The following is a 23,826-nucleotide window of genomic DNA, read 5'->3' as shown; positions in this document are numbered from 1 at the left end:
TGTAGTAAGGTGGGTTTTGGACCACCGTAATTCACTGAGGTCCTAAGTCTTTATGCACAGTTCTGTGTATGAGCAGAATTCCTGGAACAGTAGTTACTACAAAAAGGCTCGATAAAGGGCTTGCACTTTGAATATGAATATAAAATAGAAGAATAGTTGATAATCACAGCTAAGGAATGCAGCAATTAGATGTGTGTATGTGTGGATGATGTGTAGATTGAGTGGAAGATGAAAAACGTGAAAGATAAGAAAGGTTGGAGAGACGCAAACCACCCACTGCATTGTCAGTGAAGTTGATCTTTGGATTTCCAGGTCATTACACAGATAGGGTGTTGGATTCCGCAGTGGGAGCAGGAGAAACTAGTACAACAACTAAGGAAGAAAGCTAGTGCATAAAGTACACACAATTGGGCAGATTTACAAGGTCGTGGGAAAAATTATGCAAAAGTGGTGCAAGGGGCTTGTAAACCTGTCGCAGTGTGTGGTAGAAAAGACGCAAGAAAGGACAGAAGTGTGCAAATTACCCACTGCTATTCACGGGTAGTAGTTACCAAGAAGGCTGAATAAAGGGCCTGCACTTTGAATTTGAATTAAAGAAGAATAATTCATAAGCTTAGGCAAGAATGGTAGCAAGTAGGTGTGTGTATTTGTGGTTGTTGTGTTCATTGAGTGGAAGATGAGTAAGGTGAAAAATTTCTTTTCAAAGGAAGTGGGTGTTTAGTTTTCCAGTGCATATATATATTCACTGAAAAAACCATAGGTTTCAGGAACGTTATAGTTAAGAATTAGCATTTAAAAAACCTTAGAAATTCACTGAAAAAACTATAGGTTTCAGCCACGTTATAGTTAGAAATTAGCATTTAAAAAACCTTAGAAATTCACTGAAAAAAACATAGTTTTCACCCATGTTATAGTTAGCTGAACATTTCTCTCATACAAAACCATTGAAATTCCCCCGTTATAGTTAGTTCAGCTAACTATAACTCGTGCGCCCGCAATGCACTGCTGATGACGTCACATATTACATCACTCATCACATGGTCAGTGACATCACTGATGACATCACTGATGACATCTCAAATGACATCACTGATGACATCACTGATGACATCATCCACTGAATGTGTGTCTTTCTGAAAAAGAAATATTTTTATATATGTATATCTAAAGGTCGATCGAAGAATAAATAGGAAAATAAGTGTCTAAATGTATGTTTTTTTTTGTAAATTTCATTGTACAACTGACTTATTAAGTGTATCTTAGTGAATACATGTATTAGCGAGTAATGTTTAAATATGTAAATATCTGTTTCAGTGCAAAAGAGCAAAAATCCTCTCCCGAAGAAAAGGTAAGAGGCCACATTGCGGGAAACCACGGAAACCTTTATTGGTATACAGCATAGGCATGATGCATTTCGGCCTTGTAGCCTTCTTCTGACGCCGCTGATTAGCTGAATTGACCTCAGACCCCGCCTTTAAGTGTCCTGCTTGACCCTCATAGGAGGGAGACCACCGCCCCCACATCACGTGACCGCAGTGACACTGCGGTCACTAAACAACTACATGTCCCAGAAAGCAGTGTTCCTGGTGACTGGTTTGCGAGGGGAAGGCTGCAGGGAAAAAGGCGCGTTGTTTCTGCACTTGTAATTCAGGCAGGAAAAATATCCACAGGTTCCCTTGGGTCCCCTTGACGCTCCAACCCCGACATATGAATCCAGCAGGAAGTGAGTCACAGTGGCAGTGCACCTGGCTCCTCGTGTAGTCACGGGACATTTCTGGCAGCATCTATAGCGTTGTCCATAGCGGAGGTGGGCAGGAGTAAATCCGATCCCTCGGCAACACAAAAGCAAGCTGGAACAGCTGGTGCCAGCAAAACTCCTGCTGCTTGTTAGAGCAGGGCCTCTTTCATGCCGCTGGCAAGCGCGTGCAATGTCCATGAGCAAAAATCCCCTCCACGAAGAAAAGGTAAGAGGCCACATTGGGGAAACCACGGAAACCTTTATTGGTATACAGCAAAGGCATGATGCATTTCGGCCTTGTAGCCTTCTTCTGACGCCGCTGTTTAGCTGAATTGACCTCAGGCCCCGCGTTTATGTGTCCTGCTTGACCCTCGTAGGAGGGAGAACAGCTCCCCCAAGTCACGTGACCGCACTGCCACTGTTGTCACCAAACAACTACATGTCCCAGAAAGCAGTGTTCCTGGTGACTGGTTTGCGAGGGGAAGGCTGCAGGGAAAAAGGCGCGTTGTTTCTGGACTGGTAATTCAGGCAGGAATAATGTCCACAGGTTCCCTTGGGTCACCTTGACGCTCCAACCCCCAACATATGAATCCAGCAGGACGTGAGACACAGTGGCAGTGCACCTGGCTCCTCGTGTAGTCGCGGGCCATTTCTGGCAGCATCCATAGCGTTGTCCATAGCGGAGGTGGGCAGGAGTAAATCCGATCCCTCGGCAACACAAAAACAAGCCGGAATAGCTGGTGCCAACAAAACTCCTGCCGCTTGGTAGAGCGGGGCCTCTTTCACGCCGCTGTCGAGCGCGTACAATGTCCATGAGCAAACTTCCTCTCCACAAAGAAAAGGTAAGAGGCCACATTGGGGAAACCACGCAAACCATTATTGGTATACAGCATAGGCATGATGCATTTCAGCCTTGTAGCCTTCTTCTGACGCCGACTGTTTAGCTGAATTGACCTCAGGCCCCGCCTTTATGTGTTCCGCTTGACCCTCATAGGAGGGAGAACACTGCCCCCAAGTCACGTGGCCACATTGGGGAAACCACGGAAATCTTTATTGGTATACAGCATAGGCATGATATATTATAGATTGTAAATACATTATGTGCTTATGCATTAGCCACTTTATTACAGCATCTCTTTTCACTTTATACTCTTCTAGATATTTTCAAATATCAACCATTATATTTTGTCATTGATCTTAATTCTGATCTATCGTGGGATTTTTTATTGATTGTAATTTGCACATTGATTATGTTTACAATGGTTTTAAATTTGACTTGACTGCACGTTATGCTCGCACCTGCACTTTCTGTCATTCAAGGGTATCAAATGTACTTCACAGTGATGTGTGAAAGCAAAAACATAAAAACATACAAAAATGAACTACAAAAATTGCAAAATATATTGTAAAATTGTCAATATCAAAAAAAAATATGTATTTGGTTGATGTGGTGTACTGTTGTACAAGCGGTTGCAAATGGTGATATAATTTGCCATCGCTTGTACTTGGGGATGCACAATCTAGCTGCTTAAAAGCAGTAAGAAGTGACGAGGGATCTAGCACTTGTGCACTTTAAGAGACGCTCTAGACGGTGGGACTCTGTGGTCCAGTAGAAGGCTGGTAAGCCGAAACGGGTAGACGGTCCTTTTAAACTTTGTTTTGCACTTTGGTGTGCCAATAAATACTTTTTTGAAAATTGACATCTGTTGTGGTGCCGGGAATTCTCGCTGTGGAGGAAGAGGAAAGCGAAGGTTTCAATTCTCAATATATATATATATATATATTACTTACCTACTGGCAGTTGCCAGTAGGTAGTTATAGTTAGAACCATGCTTCCATATGAAAAGCGTTTTTGACTTGCCTATATCTTTGAAGCAGTTTTTTATGATTCTTCACAAACCTTTCCCAAAACGCGTCATAGTGAGTCTTGTTGTACATGGAAAGTATTGGGTGATCCGTTAATCAGGGGCAGAGAAAATTGAGGGGTTGAAAAAATTACGATTTCTCATGTTAATTACCATAGGAGCTTTGAACACGACGACTACAGCCACAACCGCTGGACTGAATTGCACCAAATTTTACAGGAAGGTAGATTTTGGTTCGCATAGAAAAGTAGATGAGTGAAAACCACGGTGACCCAAGGTTGTGTGCAAACGTTCCTCATGCACGGTGACAAACGTGTAAAATTTAAGAAAAGGGTGATATAGATTAAATGGCGTGGTAGTTTATGGTTCAACCTCGTTGAACCATAAACTACCACGCCATTTAAGGTTGGTTTACACAGACAACTTTCATCTATATCACCCTTTTCTTAAATTTTACACGTTTGTCACACGGTTTATCTTTCCCGATAGAAACTTGATACACTGTTATTTCCGTCTCACCGTGCATGAGGAACGTTTGCACATAACCTTGGGTCACCGTGGTTTTCACTCATCTACTTTTCTATGCGCGCACCGTTATCGCCTAAGCACCATTTACTTTGACTCTCCACTGCTAACACAGTCTCACTTACCAACTGTTTGCCTGCTGACTCCCACCGCGTCGTTTTCTTATCTAAAACACCTAACATGAGCACAAGTACGATGAGATTTTGTGTAGTCATACACATATATTAAAAATGTGTTATACTGGATTTGTTCACAGGATCAAGTCCCCTGACAAAGGGCTAACGCCCGAAATGCATTGGGCGGAAATATACAATACGAATAAATAACATTATGACGTAATAATGTGCAGACTAAAGAACTGTTACAAATTAAAACATCATCAAATAAATCTTGAATCAAATCAATGGAACTTTGTATTTAATATAATTTCATGAAGACATTTTCAAGAGTGCACTGAAGGGACGTCACTCTCGAGGATAGTGACGCTAGACGCATTCTTCACCCCGGGCCCAGGGGGTACACTTCAGTTGCACCACCCACATCGTGAACCTTGAAAACTCCTTTAACACTAGTGTGCGATTCCCACACACCTTGTATTGAATATTAACAATCTCACCCCAAAAATGGCCCAGGGAGGTTCTTGACAGGATAGTCCCAACAACGCCAGAGAGTATGTATTCTTTGCCTAAGGACTGTTACAAGGTCTACCAAAATTAAACATGTACTTCAAGGCAAGAGATCGTCTTTAAAATGGCATACATACCAGCAAAGTTGCATTAAAGATTTTTCCTCCATAGGTTTTAAGTTCTCCGAGTATTTTCAGGTAACTCAGACGAACCTGGGCAGCGGACAAAGGCTGTTTTAAAATAGAAAACGAAAATAGCAGTTAATAGTCCTATCAACTCAATTCTTAGATGAGTTTCTAATTGCAATTTTGTAGCTGGCAAAATAGCACCTGATAGGCCGGCAATCAAAGGATCAAGATTACAGCAGGCACAACAGCACATCGACACAGGCGCGCGTACTTTTGGCCCTCGTTTAGACGCAGTAGTAATACCACGATTCTGGGAACCGTATTACCACAATTGTTATTGGTGATATTACTGCAGATTTACCTATCCAAGGAAAATAATTTCAAGACGCTGATTTCCCGCACGTTTACCACAATTATTAATGTGAAATTGGCCCCAACTAGTATTTGCTTGGCTATGCCATGCAGAAAAGTGGCATTACCTACCACATTTTAATGCAGCAATGCCACTTTTCACTAAATGCAAAAATAATGTTACACACATTTATTTAATACCTTTTAACATACAGATGGAATCTCAATAGCACAAGGCCTCAGGGACCTTGCAAAAGATAACGTAAATGACTTAATTTCTAACACGATGCCTTAGGTATTCACTCGATGGCCGCACACCTTCAGATTTACTTCACGCAGAAGGAGGCCCTCAGACTAATAGAATAAAGGCTAACAACGACAAAGAGGATGCAGGCATATGCACTCCCTACTTCAAGCTCTGGTGCTGTTTCATTGGCTTTGCCCAAACTATTTTATAACTTTCACACGTGGAGAATGCCACAGGACGGGAGGTTGAGGACAAGTGAGTGTGTCATTCAGTGAGGTAGGCAATTACCTACTGCATGGGGGCGTGGAAGTGCCAGTCTCCTGTCCGCCCTTTTACAATTAGGGTGGTCAGACACCCATCAACCCGCCCATTACCCCGCCAGAGAACCACCGTTCCCTGGCAGTGTTGCAGCAGTCAGGAGGCTGCAATATGAAAACCATCACGTGAAAACCGTGGTGGAGAGGAAACAGTAGGGCCCCCTGGTGCCCCTGAGCCCTGGGATGTAAGCACATATGTGCCCCCTGTGTGTGTGCACCCCAGTTCCTGCACGGCATGGACTTAACAGTCCATGCTGTGTAGGAACTGTTTTTGGCATTCCCATTGCAGTGCCCATTTTCAGGGCTCCGCCGTGGGAACGTAAAAAAAACCAGCCAACCAGACACAAGAATTTGTTGTAATCTAGCGGGTGGCCTGACCACAGGTTTGGCGGAGCAGCGCCAGGCGGACCCGGTGCCACGATACCAAACTAGTAATCAGGCCCCAAGAGTCACTGCCTGAAGGTGCTACCTAAGACCAATTGAATATAAATGAGGCACGCAAAAAAACCTGTATAATACAGAGGTCCTAAGCTTCGCAGTTGCAAATCCAAGGATGACTAAGTTATCCAGTCCAGGTATTTTCTTTGTGTTCTGCAATTTATAGGTCTGTTGACTCCATAATAAAGTAACGACAACAGTTCTCAGAATGCACAGAAAACACCTGGAGGACTGACTGAGCTACTCATCCATAGTTGCTGGAAGAAATGGTATGAGTTTGCTGCAGCACCCCCAATATAACCATGCTGGAGATCCAATGGTGAATGAGCAATAAAGATTCTGGTAAATTTAGTTTTTTTCTTGTCAAATTTAACTGTACGTTCAAATAGAGAGGTTAACTGTCAGACTGTCTTCTGAAAAAATTGATGCTTTCTTGTAACGTGGAAATTGGCATTTACTTTTCTTTATCTGACTGCAAAGTGAGAGGCTTTTGTGTAAATTAATTGTGTGACAGTGTTGCTGATGTATAAGGAAAGGCTGTAGGATGTTATTTTATTCTAACACACATCAAAATGTAAGTACCTATAAATTAATTGTACACATTTTTCAAAATACATAAACAGCCAAGAAACCATAACTGAAGCACTTTTTTTTTTTGTAATTCGGAAGTGTGATATTTTAATGGTGCCGGACTTGGCACCATTCTGTGCCAAGTCAGGCACTCTCTGTAGGCTCATCCCCAAACTTTTTGCAGGCTCACCCCCAAACTTTTTGACCTGACCCATCCTATCTTCTCAACCCTTTGTTGTTGCCTTTTAAGACTCTGTGTTCTTCACCACTGCTAATCAGTGCTAAAATGCTTGTGCCCTCTCCTTTGAACATGGCAAAATTGGCTTACACCCAATTGCCAAATGTAATTTACTTAAAAGTCCATACTAAAGTAGTACATGTAGCCAGGGCCTTTAAATTAAATGCTGCCAGTGGGGACCTGTAGTACTGATTGTGCCACCCACTTTAATACACTTTTAAAACATGTCCCAAGCCTACCATTGTGTGCAGTGTTAAACTGCCATTTCAACCTGGGAAAATAAACCTTTTGTCTGGCCTAAACCTTAATTTTTAATACGTATAAGCCACCCCTAGGGTACGCCCTCAACAGGCCATGGATCAGGGTGCGTTGAATTTAAAAAAGTGGACATGTACTTTTAAGTTTTACATGTCCTAATAATGAAGAACTCTCAAATGTGTGTTTCACTATTGCAAGGCCTACCTCTCACTTAGGATAACATTGGGTACCTTATTACATTAATAAGTGATAACTTTTTTTTCATAATTTTTTTATTGTTTTTAGTCAGTCCACTAAGGCCTCAATGATGCTGGAAATAAGTACCAAATCAACCCCCAAGAACAAGGCACAGTCATGTCCCACACAACCCCCAGCCCGCCCCATTTCCGACTGTGCAGCGACAAATACATTAGAAAGAGATAAGGTGTATCCTTATGATTCTGCCCCATATCTCACTGTCCAACTGAGCCTGGATAGGATGTTCTAGTGCCAACACTTTGCCTCTGGAAACAGCACATCTCTGCCATATCTTGGTATGCTTTTGCGGGCATCCCCTTGCCCGGAACACTGCCACCTCTATACCCATGTAATGATACAACATTTTCTTCCAGACCCCCAATAGCGGCGGCATCACCGCCTTCTAGTTTTGGGCAATGTCCCGCTTAGCCAACGTGAGTCCCAAGAACAATAAGTGTTGTTTTTACCAGTTTCCCCCAATTGCCGCTGTACTGTGGAGGAGGGTCCACTTGGGATCCAGGGGGGTCTCCCAAGAAAGAATCTAGGCCTGATAGGACATTTCCCCCCACCAAAAAACGCTTCAGAATGGCACAACCCCATACAGTGTGAAGGAAGGGACCCTCTTCTGTGCCACAGCGTAAGCACTGGGGATCAGCTATTAGCCCCATCTGCCATAAAAGATGTCAAGTCCAGAAAGCCCTGTGTAGGTGTTTGAACTGAATCAGGCGGAGGCGGGAAGAGACAGCCCACGAGGGTTCGCCAAAGCATCCTTTCAATCGACCTCATCTAAATCTTCAATGTCACCCTGCCATTTAGCCCAGAAGGCAGATAATGCGGTGGAGCTGTGTGTAACCAGGGTTTGATATATTTGCTTGATTTTATATGTGCCAAGATCACCCATTAGTAGCCTGCCCTCAAGTGGGCTGAACTCCGCCAGTTCAGTGAGATCACAAATATATGGGGATATGGCGCGGCGGAACTGTAAATATCTAAAGAACTGACTGCGATGGCTCTGATATTCTTTTTATAGGTCTTGGAAGGATTTCAAGCTTGTGCCTTTCATCACATCTCCCAGCGAGGATATCCCTATAACATCCCAACCTCGAACCTCGGGCAACGTGGCTACCCACCGAAGTAAAGTCCCTTGCCACAATGGTGTTTCTCCTGTCAGTCTTCCCCACCACCCCATCCGTCTAAGAGTCCGCCACCATATTCGAAGGACCACTTGGGTCACAGTGGAAAGACCGTCAAGCCCCTTACCACTGTACAGAAAGTCCAGAAGCGATATATCTCCCATTGCCCACCACTTCACTGTGTACGCTAGATCATCATGACTACCATACCACCAAAGGTTTATAATTAGCAGGAGAGAAGCATTATAATATGATTGCACACCAGCAGCTGCAATGCCCCCACCGTAGGTGGATTGGCAACAGGACAGCACCCCTCTCCATAAAACTAGATGAGAACAGTGTTTATCTGGCGAAACCAAGAGGGCTTGATATCATAGGGGAAGTTCTGGAGGTGATATAGTAATCACTGTAAGGTCACCATTTTGAAAAAGGCTGAGCTGTCCAGCAACAATAACAGCAGCAGGACCACACCTCCACCTCTTCTTGAAGGCGATGCAGAAGTGGACCAATATTATGGGACCACGAGGTGGGCGGATGAGGGAAGATAGGACGATAAAAAACTCCCAAATATTAGAAGCCCTGGGAAGCCCGCATCAGGCCCGACACCCACGCCAGATCACCGGAAACATCACCAAGGGGGAAGACCACTGACTTTCCCATATTTATATAGAACCCAGATGATTCGGCAAAAGTGTTCATGATCTGTAAGATCCGTGGGCCGGAAGATGACAGGTCTGTAAGGAAAAATAGCATATCATTAGCAATAAGTGATAACTTTTGTTTGTGAACTGGTAGGAATTTCATTTTTGGAGTCTGTGGAATTGTAATTTAAGCACTCTTTAATGATAAAGTCGGATTTGAACTCCCAATTCTGAAAATGCTACTTTTAGAAAGGCAGCATTTTCTTGTCCTAACCACTTGGGCCTTGCAGCCTGTTCCTAGGTCACATGACTGGGTGTAGTTGGCAGTTGGCATTTGTGTATTCCTCCCACACAGCATTACAATAGAGAGTCTGGGTGTTGGCAGGACGGGCCATCTCTTGCAGGATGGGGAGGGCGGAACAGTTACATACCACATTTGCACTTCATAGGCACTGGCTCAGCTCACACACAAAGGACTTCAAACTAACTTGCTGTGTCCCCAGGCAGACTGGGACCAGGCAGGGAGGGAGAAAATTCCAGACACTTCTGTAGGGAGAAGCTCCAAAAGCTTCTCCCACTTCAAGGTGGGCCCCATGTATAAAAAGGGGACCCTCAGACCCACTCCTGGTCCTGTAGATACTGCAGATGAAGGGCACCCTGCTGTCCTGGTGCTTCAGGCCTGCCCTGCTTGCTGAGAAGGAATATGTGAACTACACCCTTCCTCTCAGGTTAAACTGATAGCAAGAGTCAGCTGAGTGACCTCCTGTTTTGAATTAAAGGGACATAACAAGCTCCAGAGGCGTCTCTGCATCCGCCCAGCTGACGAGCAACAAGACCTGCAACTGGAACTGTTTGAGCCCTGATGGCCTCAGCTGGAGGGAGTTCCTGATCCCCAAGAGGTGCTCTTCCGGTCCTGGATGCTTGGTGTGGTATTCTGTTGAGCTCTTCCCTGAAGAAAGGAAGAAATACTAAAGTTTGGGGTCCTTCACAACCGTGAATGGGCCTATTTGTGCCAAGGTCTTGCCATCTGCACCGACTACCTATGCAAAGCTCCAGTAAACCAAGTCTTCACACTACAGCGACCACCAGCGATGACCTTCAATGCTAAATCTGCACTTCGCTACTGCATTGACAGCTCGGGGTGACCATCAACGTGAATCTCCAGCAACGACTGTCCGCGATGTCTGACAGGATCTTCGTGCTACAGTTACGACCATCCTTGATGCCCAGCCTTCTTGCATGACCAGATAGCCCCGAGTGGTGCTTTATGCTTTTAGGTGCAATACTTAGCTTATACTTTTAAAACTGCATATCTCTGGTTCTACACATTGAATTTTTGGCGTTTTGGTGTCAAATAATGTATTAAATTGTACTCTTTTTCTGAGTTGGTGTGGGATTTTTCTTATGTTGTGTTTTCACTTTATTACTGTTTTAGTGTTGCATAAATACTTTACACATTGCATCTGACTTAAGCCTGATTACTTACTTTGAGGGTTAAGTACAGGTCAACTTAGTGAAATTATGTGTTTCACCCTGAAAATATTGTAGATGTTGCTATAGAAGGGCTCACACCCTCTCAACAAATAACCCAATTTCTCACAAATGGAAAATATTTGCTGAGACCCGATTTCCACATATTATTGTTTTTGAGCTTTAAAGTTTTATCAAACTAAAATAAAACTATGCTTTTGGCAATTTCTTTTCAAACATTTTCATTAAGTTTTTTAAAAGGGTTGTGTGTTACAAGGCAGAATCACAAAGTCAAAAAGAAAAAGAGTCCAGCAAACAGCACATGAGGTTTGCTAAAGAAGGTTTACAGAAAGCACACTTGACATATCACACGTTGGACCCCCGCCAATTGGATCTCTATTAGTCAGACTTCAGTAAAATCCCCCTCTCCCCCAACTTCTGCCCTCTACAACTTCAAAAGTGAAAGTGTATACCCCATATCCATTGATAGACATATATGGGTGTTATATATATCATTCTCTGATGCTAGGTACCGTACTTCAATCGTTCCCTGAGACACTCTGTTATTATAATGAGAAAGAGCTTGCCCCTCTGCTTGTTCACCTTGGGGAAAGAGCTAAGCTTGGTGGTCCACACCTTAAATGTTGTACTAGTGGACGCCATTTAGCTTCAAAAGCCAGATGTGTCCCCTGTATATCGCTAAGTAGTCGTTCATTGCTAGCATGACCCATAACTGCTGGTGCCAATTTATGGACAACATGCAATGCTCCCAGGCGCTGCAGGCACAAATCTCATTCATCGCAGCAATGAATTAAGTGGTTGTAAACCCAGGAGCGTAATGTCAGGAGTCGCTGGGGGCAGAAATGTAGGGACCTTGCAAAGCAGCTCGAATACCTCATCCTAGAATGGGTGAATAGTTTGGTATTCCAATCAGATGTGAAGCGACTCACCTAATGTTCGGCATCCTCTCCAACATCAAGGAGAAACGTTGTAGTACATGTAGTGTAGTTTATGGAGGTGTATTGCCAACCGAACCACAGTTTGTAATGTATCTCCTGCCACAGGGATGAGATAGACGAAGAGAGTATGGCTCTGTGTGGTCTGCCCCGTCGCTTTGGTGTCACCTGTACCCCTAGAGCACGTTCCCACTCTTTATTATGCTGCCATGAGGGTGGGATGTCATGTGCATTGAGTAGTCTATAAAATGTTGAGATGGTGTCTCCTGTGCCAATAATTCTCCAAATTATTGTTCAAATGGAGTTTTGGCTCTGGCGGCCCATGCATGGAGGGTGGGGCTGGGTCATCGAATTTCAGAGTAGGGCATATTGTAAGTGCTCGGTATCTGACAGTCCATAATCATCTCTGCATTGTTAGAATTACTTTGGGGCCAAGGCCATATACATATTTACAATCATTGTGCACCCCCCGTCCCTATATTGAAGGAATGTGTAACCTTCCATAGCCGATGTGTAACCTGGATTGTAATCAATTGGGATATACGGGGAGGGGTATGTCACCTGCCCTTTGCCTCCACGTATTTATCCCACGTTTTTCATGTTGTGGCCACTGGCATGCTGATGTATGCATTGGTTGGCCTATAGAACCTCTCTAGTCAGAACAGATCCTAGAGTGGCCTCTGGACTATAGTGTGATCCAACTGTTGACAGTTTGTCTCTGAGAGCGTAGAGGACTACTCTGTCACCAGCCTAAGTTGTGCCACTGAATAGTAGTGCGGTATACAGGGGACAGCCTAACCTCCCGCTGCCCGCAGCTGGGCCACCAGCATCTGCTGGAGTCTAGGTGCTTTTCCTTTCCAGATGAACGCTATTACCTTTCATTGAATATGTTTCAAGTAGGCGAGATCCAGCCAAATTGGGAGGCTCCGAAAGAGATAGAGCAGTAGTGGAAGCACGTTCATTTGAATCACATCAATGACAGCATCAACGTGCTCCAAGTGTGGGGATCTTTGGTAAAAGCAGTGAGGCGGGGTTGGTAATTGCCAGCAAAAAGGGCCTTGATGGAACGTGTAAGGTGAACCCCAAGGTAATGGATCGAGGTCACAGCCCACTGAAAGTGAAAGCAGGGAGTCAGCACGGCCGTTTCCTCCAGAGGAAAAGTCACACTAAGAAGTTCAGATTTATCATAGTTAACCTTGTAACCAGAGACCCTCTCAAAGGCTTCTAAGAGTTGCACTACTGCTGTAATTGAGGCAGCAGGCAAGCCAACAGTCAAAAGAACATTGTCCTCATAAAGGAAAATTTTGTATTACCTCGAACCAAATCAGATTCCCGTCACTAGAGTAATCTACCTAATTAGAAATGCCAGGGGCTCTATAAATGTAGCAAACAGGTATGGTGAGAGGGGACACCCCTGTCTGGTGCCCTGAATCAGTCTGAATGGTTTTAAAAGGTAGCCGTTAAGGGCAACTCTAGCAAAAGATTACTGTAGTTGGATAATATCATCTTTAGGAACTTTGGGCTGAAGCCCATTCTCTGCAGTTTAAGATGCAGGAAGGTCCAGTCCAACCGATCACAGGCCTTCTTAGCGGCTAGGGATAACAAAATTGCTAGGATCTTTTTAAGGGAGGTCTTCTTCATCAGGTGGATAGCTGTTCTAATGTTGTCATGAGCCTAAGACCCTGAATGAAGCCGCTTTGGTCAGAGTGAGCTAGAGCATTCTGCAAGGATTTTTTGTATAATTGGGATTCAATGTCTAGTAGCACTATAGGTCAGTAGGAGGCACAATACCGAACATCATTGTGCAGTAAGGCCACCAGGTCCTGGAGTCTTATTCGTTTTAAGGGCCATGATGGTCAGGTGCACCTCTAATGAGTTTCTCTGGGCAGCTGTAAGCGAAGCTAGGTCACTTGACTCCAAAAAGACCTCCTTGTCTCCTGGGGATGAACAGATCCCTCTAAACATAAAAATCACGAAATTCTTCAACTTTCTCATGAGACACTATTTTCTTCACATAGTCTTTCTTACGATTGTCTCTTAGGCCTCTTGCTAAGGGTGTGCCTACTTTGTCCCCAGCCACATAGGATCTAATTATCTAATTTTAAAGTGAAGCAGAGTGAGCTCCGCTCTGTTGGTGTAGTACTGACAGCTGCTGTCGCAAGTGCTCTCATGACCCGGTTTTGCCATTCCCGTTCAAGCTCTCGGATCTCATTTTCAAGTCTTTGTATTTCGAGCTTCCACAATCACTTCTGTTCAGCAGCCACTGCTATGATATGCTCCCAAACCAGAGCCTTAAATACATCCCATATCCCAGAATAGGTACCTCTCCACCCTCATTGTGTTCAAAATAATTCTCTATTCATTGTCCTATCTCCTTTTTAGTGACTGGTCCCTCAGTAGAGGTGGATGCAATTTCTAGTTTCCCTGCTGTCTCTTCTTTCCTGTATCTAGTTGAATCATGACAGGAGTGTGGTTGGAGACCAGAATCAGGCAAATATCTGCAGCTTGGTTCGTCCCATAAGATAATCTCTCAGTAAGATATAGTCTATTCGTGGGTGGGTGCAGTGCACATGAGAGTTGAAAATGTAGACTCTATTAACTGGATTGAGCACCCACCAGGCATTTCCTAGGCCAAGTCTCCCATGGTGTTTCTCAGTTGCTTGGAGAAGGCACCTGCCTGGGTGCAGTTGCCCCTGTTCCCAGTGGTGGCTCCTCTGCTAAGCATCGCCCCACTGCTTTACACAGTGTAATAACAGCATTGTGATTGGTTGTAGGGAGTGTGGGAGCCCTGGTGCTTCCTGTTTCCCCCAAGAAGCCAGGAAGAGGACACAGGAGAGGTGGCGGCAGCTGGCCAGCCAGCCGACTGGGAGGTACGTTTTTTTTTTTACCCTATTCCCCCTGTCTCTCCCCCTACCCCGCCCCATTGTTTCTTCCAGGTAGCAGCCGCCACTGCCTGTCCCTGTCGCAATGTATGTTCCAAACCCTATTTTGGTCCCTGGCCAATATGATTTCCCCCTTGGCCACCACTGCCAACCTCTCTAGTAAGTAAACTAAGAAAGCATAATGAGCGGTATTGGAGACGTAAACTGTGGCTACTGAGAGATACATGTCATGAAACGTCCCAACCAGAATAGGATGTGTGCCCTCCTTGTCTAAATATGTGCATGCAATTGAGACTGGGAGATCATGCCTAAAGTATATGGCCACCCCTTTCTGTTTGGTTCGGGCTGAGGAGTGATAGCTCGTCGGATACGCTGTGTGCTTTATCTTCCCCTGGACCCTGGAGGCAGATAATTTCTGGGTTACAGTCTTGAAGTGCTCGCCAGACTGTCCCTTGTTTATTAGGTGAATTAGGGCCCTATATGTTGAAGGAGATGAGTTGGATCATGGGTGTATGTATGTGATTAAATGATTGGTGCGTGTTGGTCTAATGATCAGTAGAGCAATTAGGCCAAATGGACGCAGTGTTGGTTCCTTACCATATATCCCCCAAAACCCCCAGTCCCAAACAGATCAGAAAACTATAATTAAACAAAAACAAGAGAACAAAAGGCCCTATGTTATGTCGGGCCAAATGAACAATTTGGTGGGAGTATATTACGCATGTCCCCAGTGTCTCTCAATGAGGGAGTAGGAGGCCCCTTACCTCCTCACGACCAGCCCATTGTAGAGAATACCAGGTTTGCTACAAAATAGCCAGGCTACCAGGAACATATTATTGGACTCCCTCCCCTATCTCCCTCTTGGCCAATAGAAAAAATGCTTTTGATATATGTATCCATCCTACTAATGCAACCTCTACTAGGTTCACCTCTAGACTTGTCTCAATCCAGCTCAGGGGGCCTCGCCATCCCCCAGGATCTGTGATGGTTGTAGAGTGTAGGAGGTGCCCAGTAGTCCTGGACTACCCCACATCCCCCGGCTCTTACCCAGCATTCATCCACAGGAGCCTAGCAATGGTTATCCTCAACAGTATCACTCAGGAATGATACCGTATGTAACATCCTCATAAGGTAGGTCTTTGTAAGGTCTGCAGGTACACAAGGCTATTGGGAAGTCCCTGAAATGGGAGCCCACTGGCCCATCTAGCCACCAGCAGAGCCTGGGGTCGGGGACCTAGAAGCCATTCTTGATTCCCCAGTGCGGGCCACATCAGCCTCCACCTGCCTTTCTTCGGGCTGCTCCGAGTCCCCATCAATTCAAAACCCTAGACCTTCACATCATGTCTGCCGGGTGTTTCAAGCATTCATTGGATGAAGTGTTTTTACTTGATGATTGTGCACGAGGGCACCCGCCTTCCATTCCACGTGAGGGTCCCGGACCAGCGTCTTTACTGTGAGGTGCAGCAGGTGACTTTGTGCAGATCCGAGATGATATGGCATTTATCTACTAGCTCAAAGGAGAGGCCATAGGGTTAGGTTCATCTGTACCGACCGTATCCCGTCTTCCCGTAGATTTGTGGTAAAGGTCACAGGGCTGCATGTCTATGCAATGTTAGCTGGGATATGTCTTGGAAGATTGTGCAGGAGTAATTTTGAAAGTTTACTTCACTTGCTTTCCTCGCCTGCTGAAGGACTTTCTCCTCTCCTCTAAGTAGTGCAACTTGATCAGCACGAACCAAGGGTGTTGCTGTTGGGAAGATTTCGGGGGCCTGAGTAGTGTATCCCCTCTGCGGTTATCTCAGGTAGTGTATCCCCTCTGCGGTTATCTCAGGGGGTTTGTCACACAACAGTCAAGAGAGCATGCCCACCACAAAGAGTTACAGCTCGGCATCCAGCACCTCTTCAGTAAGTCCCCTGATGCAGAGGTTTTCACGCTAGGAGCAGTTTTCTAAGTCTTTAAGTTTCTCCACTGTGGTCTTGAGCTGTTCTTCCACTGTGACGCATTTCTCCACTGTCTTGGCGTGCGCCTCCACGCCTGCTTCCTTCTCTACTATCCTTTGTCCCACTGTGTCTACGTCTGCCCTGAGATATGCTATTTTGGTGCTGAGGTCAGAGTGTAGGCCGTCGAGGCTTTTCGTGAGTACTTGCCACAATTTATCTCATAGCTATGCCTTGAAGGGGCATAGGCTAACCAAGAGGTTGGTCTTTGTAAGCACCATCGCCAGGTTGGGCTCTTCACCTTATGTTGTCTCTCTCCGAGGCGTTCCAGATAGCCTAGGAAGGCACCTTGAAACATTGGATTTCTCTTGTGGGGCATGAAAGAGGGAGTGTGTGCCTACCTCTGGCTCTCCACACTCACTCAGTCTGTCCCTCAGGCTCCCTGTCAGTGGGGGTTGTGGGCCATGATGTGGCAGTGGGCGCTGAGCCCTACCCAGCGAGTGACGTGAGAGTCGAGTCCAGTGTCCCCACGACTAATCCTCCACCAAGGGGGCAAACATGAGGGATCAGGATCTCCTCACCAGGCCCTCCTTAAAGGCTAGGCCCTCCTCAAAGGCTTGTGCCTACCTACCCTCCATTTGTCACTGACCTCAGTTTGGTCTCTTGTTGGGCATGGAAGTCTCTTCCACTCATGCACAATAGGATCGGAGCCAGCCAGGCCACGCTATAATCACCTGTGGGAGCCGATTCCTTCCCAAGGTGAGGGCCTGGACTCCACCCTTACCAGCTTCGGCAGCCCCGGTGCAGCATGCCCGGTGAGCAGCGGGCCTCAGTGAATGCAATGGCATGCACTGCTTGGATCCCACCAGAGACGGGGTCATCCCGCCTCCCCTCATCGCTTTCTAGATGGGCAGCACATCACATCACGCCGGTGCCCCTGCAACCAGGCCCGGGCATCAAGATACAGGCCGCAGTCCCCCAATGCCACTGCCTTTTTTCGGTCAATCTCCTGACTGCATCTTGGTACTAAGGGGGAAGTGCACCTACCACCCAGCCACCTCCCAGGTCAAGCACGATGCATCAGAACATCGGATGGGCACAGACTAACGTCTGCAACACAGATGGCAGTCAGGAGCGATGGTAAGGAGAGTCTCACTGCTCCGCCATCTCACCCAGGCCCCTTTTTGGCAATTTTAATAAAGAATGTACTGTTTGTAAATGACAGTGCACTACCACACCATGCTTTAGCAATATATTTGCAACAATGTGCTCCAAAATGCACCACCCGCTACATACTACAAACTTACAAATCTCTTGCCGAATAGGCGTGGATCATTTGCTAAACTTATTTTATCTGTGACACTTTTTCCCAATCTCTATAAGGTTCAGTGAAGTAACATTGATGGCAGCACCCTCACTCTGATAATGTTTTCAGCACTACTACATGGACTTGGGAAACTTGGAGGATGTGACAATGGCCTGGTTTTCAATGCCAGAAAGCAAAGAGGTTTTTCCCTTCTGTGTTATTTTCTATTTGAAACTGTTCCGTAAAAAATAAAACACACCTTATTGTTAAGGCAATTTTGGCATCCAAACCAATGTACGGTCACTCTCTGTTTCATCAGAGTAAAAACAAATCTATTTAATGATCTTAATTATTTCTAAAAGCTTTCTTATAAGTTATCTTGACATAAGCGTAATATAGTCTGTACAGTGTCAGCCTCCAAAAGACCAACTATTCCATTCAGTGCCTGTCTCAGGCCTGCTCCAATTGTTTAATGAAGCTTATATCTCTTTTGTACGAGATTACTGGGTTCTGGACACTGAAAAACTTTTTTTTAGCGCCCCATCTTTATCCAGAGGAACCCCTTTAAGTATCAGGCCTCTTCCCCAGATTCATGAAGGACATCAATATCTGCAGAAGTGAATCTCTATACTCTGCTAAACTGATGGAACATTGTTCCTACCTCATGAGATCAAAGCGATTAGAAGTTCTATTCCATCCACTTTCTGGTTTCCAAACAAAACAGATACTAGATCTGAAAGGTTGTTCATATTTTGTGGCTCCTGGGGATTTTTCAGTGACCTTATGTCTCAAGGATGCATATTGATCTGCCTCTACTTATCCTACCTATCAATGTTTCCTTCAGTTTGATGTAGGAGGTTGCCACTTGTATTCCAGAGTATTGTTCTTCAGCCTATACTCAACTACGGAACACAAGTGTTCACCAGGACTTGGCTCCAGTGATGGCTTCCTTACACTTGGAGCAGAATCAGGTGCTGCCTTGTCTTGCACTGTGGCTAACCCTTTCTCATTCCTTTTTACAGGTAGAGTTGAGTATCCAGATGGTGTGCAGTTGATTGACCGAGAAGGGGTTACCACAGAACCAGACAACATCACATCTCTTTCCAGATCATGAATTTCAGTTCATTGAAGCTCAGTTTCAGACAGACCCGGGCTCAGTCCTTTTTCCAGAGAATAGATATTTTTGTATTCAGTCCTATTTGAGAAATCCATTGTCCCTTCCTTTAACCTCAACAAGAGAGTGATTACGATTTCAAGGGTAATGCCAATCAGTATGGCAGTGCTCCTATAGGCTTGTTTTGTATCAGACCTCTGAAAATTAACCTTTTCAGATTTTAGAGTCCAGAGCTGCACATTTTAAGGCCTTAACCCTATGACCTCTGTGGTATCTTGTGCCATTTCCTCATGGCTGATTCCAGAACATGTCTAGGGAAAATTGCTATAAACACTCCAACTCCGGTGGTGCTTAACACAGATGTAAACCATTGGAGGTGGGGAGCAACCTTAAAGGATCAGGAGTTGCAGTTGTGATGCGTCCACTCGAAGAAAATCATTATTTCAATTGGAGGGAGCTTTCTGGAATCCCTCAAGTTATTCAAGGGGTTGCTTTCTTCCCTCAGTGCAAGACAGTCCTAGTGAGGAAAGATAAACTATGTGGCCAAACATACCTTTGTCCTTACATCTGTCAAGGAATCCTTCCAATTGAACAGTTAGGCCTTTCCTGGCTAAACTGTTTACTTCAATTGAAATGCTCCTCAGTTTTGCTTTACGGTTGGGGGCTAGAAGACATGGGGTGTGCCCTTTCTATGAGTTGCCCAACAAGCTCCAATATGCATTTATAACCATTTCTCTCCACCTGAGGATTCAATGGAAGATTCAGGAGGCAGCAGCAGCAATGATTTTGGTTGCTCATTTTGGTCCCATCACCTTGGTTCCTTCCATACTTCTTCTGGCAATCTGTCCTTCCAGTTCATCATCCCTCCTATTCACCCGTGATCCACTTTTCTTCCACTTCCCCCTCAGGTCCTCACCTGGCTTCACCTCAAGGCTAGAAGGGTAAATGGATAGGTCTTCGATTACAGAGGGGCTCGAGGATGGTGGCCTTGGTTATTCAGGAATACCATCATCCCTCTACTGTTGCAAACTATTTGTACCATTGAGTTAATTTGTAAGCATGTTGTCAGAAGAGTGGTGGTCTGAATCCCAGAACCTGTTGTCTCTTGCTCACTGGACCTTCTTTAGGACAGATTCTTGTAAGTGTGCTATCCTCCACCTTAGGTGTTCAATGGGCCGTATATGCCGTAGTGGGCACTGGGAGTTTCCCCCGTGGGCAGGGTGGGGTCCGGTTTTTGACCCATGGTGGCTGGTTTTGTTACTGAAGGCCTGTTTTGCAGCAGTGGCCCCTGTAACAAAAGTGGCAGCGGTGCTTGACAAGAGGCACCCCGTCCTCTCCTTGGGCCGGTCGAGTGGAATTGCTAGGGCTGGTTTCTGTTCCCAATCTGGCAGCGCATATATGAGGAATTCTGAAATTCTCAGATCCCTAGTCAGAGGTAGTTCCCTTGACAGCATGGCTCCTTGGGGACAGGGATGGACTGGGGAGCCAAAAGTGGCCTAAGCAAAAATGCTTAAGCCAGCTCTACTCCCTTCCTTCCCTAATACAATCACTCTCTTTCCATTCATCCATTGTCTCTCTCTTTCTCCCTCTCTAATCCCTCTCTCTCTGTCCATCCCTCTCCCCCTCTATGCCTATTTTTCTTTCTCTCTCTTGAAGCCACTTGTGTCTGCTGCAATGAATCTTTAGGAGCTGGGATAAGCTTAAGGGGCACCAGCAGGATCTCTGGGCTTTCAAAATGGCTCCAGCCTATAGGGGAAATACCCACTGGAATAAAAGGCCAGTGCGGCCCTGCTTGTGGGTTTTGGAATAAGAAAACTGTGGAGCACTCTGACCTTCCTCCGTGATTCTTCCAACTGTTTTACAAGGGGTATAGGGTTCTTCCATCAACCCACTGTCTTTCTTGACAAATGTTGCCTTTCTTTTGCTATCAAAATGGGCAGCAGATTAGGTGAGCTTAGCTCCTTGGTAATCACAGCCTCTTTTGGTTTCACCCAGACAAGGTGCTTTCTAACGATCTGGTCTAAGTTTCATTCTTATGCTGCCCTCCCATTTCCATATGTCTAAGGAAGTGTTTCTGCCTGTCTTTCAGCCAGGGAGAGAAGGGGGTCTTCACTTCTTGGAAGTTGATAGGGCTCTGTCAATCTATGTCGAGTAGGCAAATAGTTTTCACTCATTTGATTCTTTGTGTCTTTTGGGGCTCCAAGCAAGGAAAATAAATCCCAACTGCTAGTTTAAGTCTCTAGGTTCAGCTTTTTATTTCACATGCCTATATTGCAATGGAGGCTCCCTGGTGATTCAAGGTGGATCTACTAGAGGTATAATTGCATTTAGGGCTGAGGTTGATGGTGTTCCTCTCCAAATCTGTAGGGCTGGCACTTGGGCATAGTCCCTTACTTTCGTACTACATTCCCGGCTGGGTGTCTTGAAGTGTCCATTTTGCTGTTTAAATCTTGAACGCTAGTTCTCTTTAGCATGCTTCTATTAAATTGAATGTTGGCACTGCATCCAGGACTGAGTGTGTTTGGTGTGTCTTATGGTGGTCGGGCTTTGTTACATCCTCATTATGTACTGCCTTTGATGAGGAAAATGGAAGTAGAGGCAATTTCTCAGTTACTTACTCGTAATCTTCATTACTCCTTGTTGTAGTCTTTCTCGTCCACAGTCTTCTTCCCTCTCCTCTCCTCTCCTCTCCTCTCCTCTCCCCTCCCCTCCTCTCGCCTCCTCTCCCCTCCGCTCCCCTTCTCTTCTCTTCTCGTGCAGGTGGTGGTGTTCTATGGGACAGGTAAGGAGCAAATGCGGGGGGCATAGCCATGTATAAACAGGCATGGAAGACAGGCTTACTTAGGGGAAAAGGAAAACCTTCTTCTCATCTATGAATTATAGGTTAATCTGTCACAACCAGACTAAAATAGTTAAACACCATCTGAGTGTATGGAGAACATAGAAGAACAGCAAGAGAAATCGTGATCATTAGTGCAAAGTAATTCGACGACGAGTGGCTAAGCCAGCAATGGAGTCAGACGTGCTCAAGTAGAGCTCTGTCGCAAGCTCCTGCTCCTGGCCGCATAGATTCAATGACAGTCATCCGGAAGGGTTCGCTGACCTCCAAGCGTACCTGGGGGGCAGATCCGAAGCTTGGGTGTCACGGCAAGCAGTGGAAGATGCGGGGACCCACGACGCACCTCCCCATCACCGGAGCCGCTCAGTAGGCTTCCATGGCCCTGGACGCAACACGCCACGCTACGCCGGGGATTGGCTCACCCCCTAGGCCCAGACGTGTGGCACAGCTCTGTGCTACATGCAACAGCCGTCTTTGCCGTGGCCGGTGTGCATGGCGGCTGTGTTTCCTTGATACCAGAGGACATCTCTGTGGTGGAGCAGCGCTAATGAAGTGGCTCTCCCCACCGGCGACGCGATTCCTGTGCAAGTGTGCAGGACTGAGAAGCGGCCTATGAATCTGACACGCCGCTTGCTGAATACCTCCCCTGCATCGGATACAGCACGTGTTATCGGCTTCTGCAGGCAGAGAGACAACATCTGGATACGAGGATGTGATAAAACGAACAGTGAGTACAGGTGGTGTGGTGGGAGGGCCACCTGGAGACAGTGATAATCAGCGAAGAGGCACAGTGGTATAGCTCATCCTCAAGGCGCAGACCCCACCAACACGCAGTCCTTTCGCCCAGCAGGAGATCCCCTGTACCGACAGCGGCGGATTCACTGGCGCACTGCCCTACATATCCTCCTCGCCCTGTTTCACCGGAGGCTCACTTCCCGGGACTGTGGGGCGCATATGAGAAGCAGCAGCCGCTCAGTGCGACGCAGCCATTGAGGGACGCTGACCTGCGAACACACGGAACACCTGGTTGGAGAGGAACGTGCTCAGGGGAGGGAGTCCTTGGAAGGAACAGGCGGTGAAGTTTCTCCTATCCGTGCCACATCCAAGGAGCCGACCACACTGAGCTCTCCAATACCAGCGCGCGCCACACTGCAGTAGTGCCATACCTGCTTCTCAGGGTCTCACGGAAGTCCCATGTCATGTAGGGGGCACAGGAAGAGGAAGGAGGGGGAGAGATGTGTTGGCTTATACTGAACAATGGCTTTGCTCACTACAACTCGGGGAAACCCTCTCTCCATACTTTGTTGTCGAACGGGTGCACAAGGTGCCTGCCAGGCCTCCCCATTGGGCTCTAACCCGCGACCACTCTTAATTCGCCTGCTGAATTATAGAGACAGAGATGCAGTGCTCCAGGGAACAAGAAAACGACAGGAGGTGCAAGTGGACAACCACAGAATCATGTTCTTTCCGGACTACACGATGCAGGTCCAGAGACAGTGTTATTCGTACATGGCTGTGAAAAGGAGACTTCGACAATGTGATCTCAAGTACTCGCTGCTGTTCCTGGCGAAGCTTAGAGTGATCGTGAATGGAAAAACTCATTTCTTTACAACTTTGGAGGGGACAGAAGAATGGCTGGACACTTACAACTCGTCGGGGGACAGGCCCCCTCTGCTGGCCGGAGGGAGTTGCCCCCGAAGCTTGCTCGGGGCATCACTGCAGGGGATGAAAGAAACCCCAGTCCCTAGCCTCATACTTTTGACCCAGCCCCGGAACTGATCCTAAGCGGCCAGCAACAGGCTCTACAGGCCGTGGCAGACATCAGCGGGGCACACGAAGAAGAGACCAATTCGACCTCCGATCAGCAAGGGCGCCAAGTGATGATGATCTATCAGCCCCAGATCACACCACAGACTTCCAATGACATTGTCTAAGCTTCAAACTCTCTATTACCTTTATCACATGTTTCCCGCCAATCCGGCAATGGACGATGTCCCCCGACACGCAAG

At 46.1% G+C, this 23,826-nt stretch overlaps 1 protein-coding gene across 2 annotated transcripts in view; it reads right to left on the bottom strand.

Annotated features, from left to right (window-relative positions):
- The window catches only part of FRMPD1 (FERM and PDZ domain containing 1), a 1,188,014-nt gene that overhangs the window by 205,572 nt on the left and 958,616 nt on the right, over positions 1–23,826 (bottom strand). For both annotated transcript variants that reach the window (XM_078676303.1, XM_078676304.1), the window contains exon 12: positions 4,892–4,984. In XM_078676303.1, the coding sequence (XP_078532429.1) occupies positions 4,892–4,984 (93 nt within the window). The remainder of the gene's footprint in view (positions 1–4,891; positions 4,985–23,826) is intronic.

This window comes from Lissotriton helveticus, chromosome 2_1 (genome assembly GCF_964261635.1).
Source record: "Lissotriton helveticus chromosome 2_1, aLisHel1.1, whole genome shotgun sequence".
NCBI classification, from domain to species: Eukaryota; Metazoa; Chordata; class Amphibia; order Caudata; family Salamandridae; genus Lissotriton; species Lissotriton helveticus.
The sequence above is the reverse complement of the archived record's forward strand: the minus strand, read 5'-3'. Positions and strand labels throughout refer to the sequence as shown.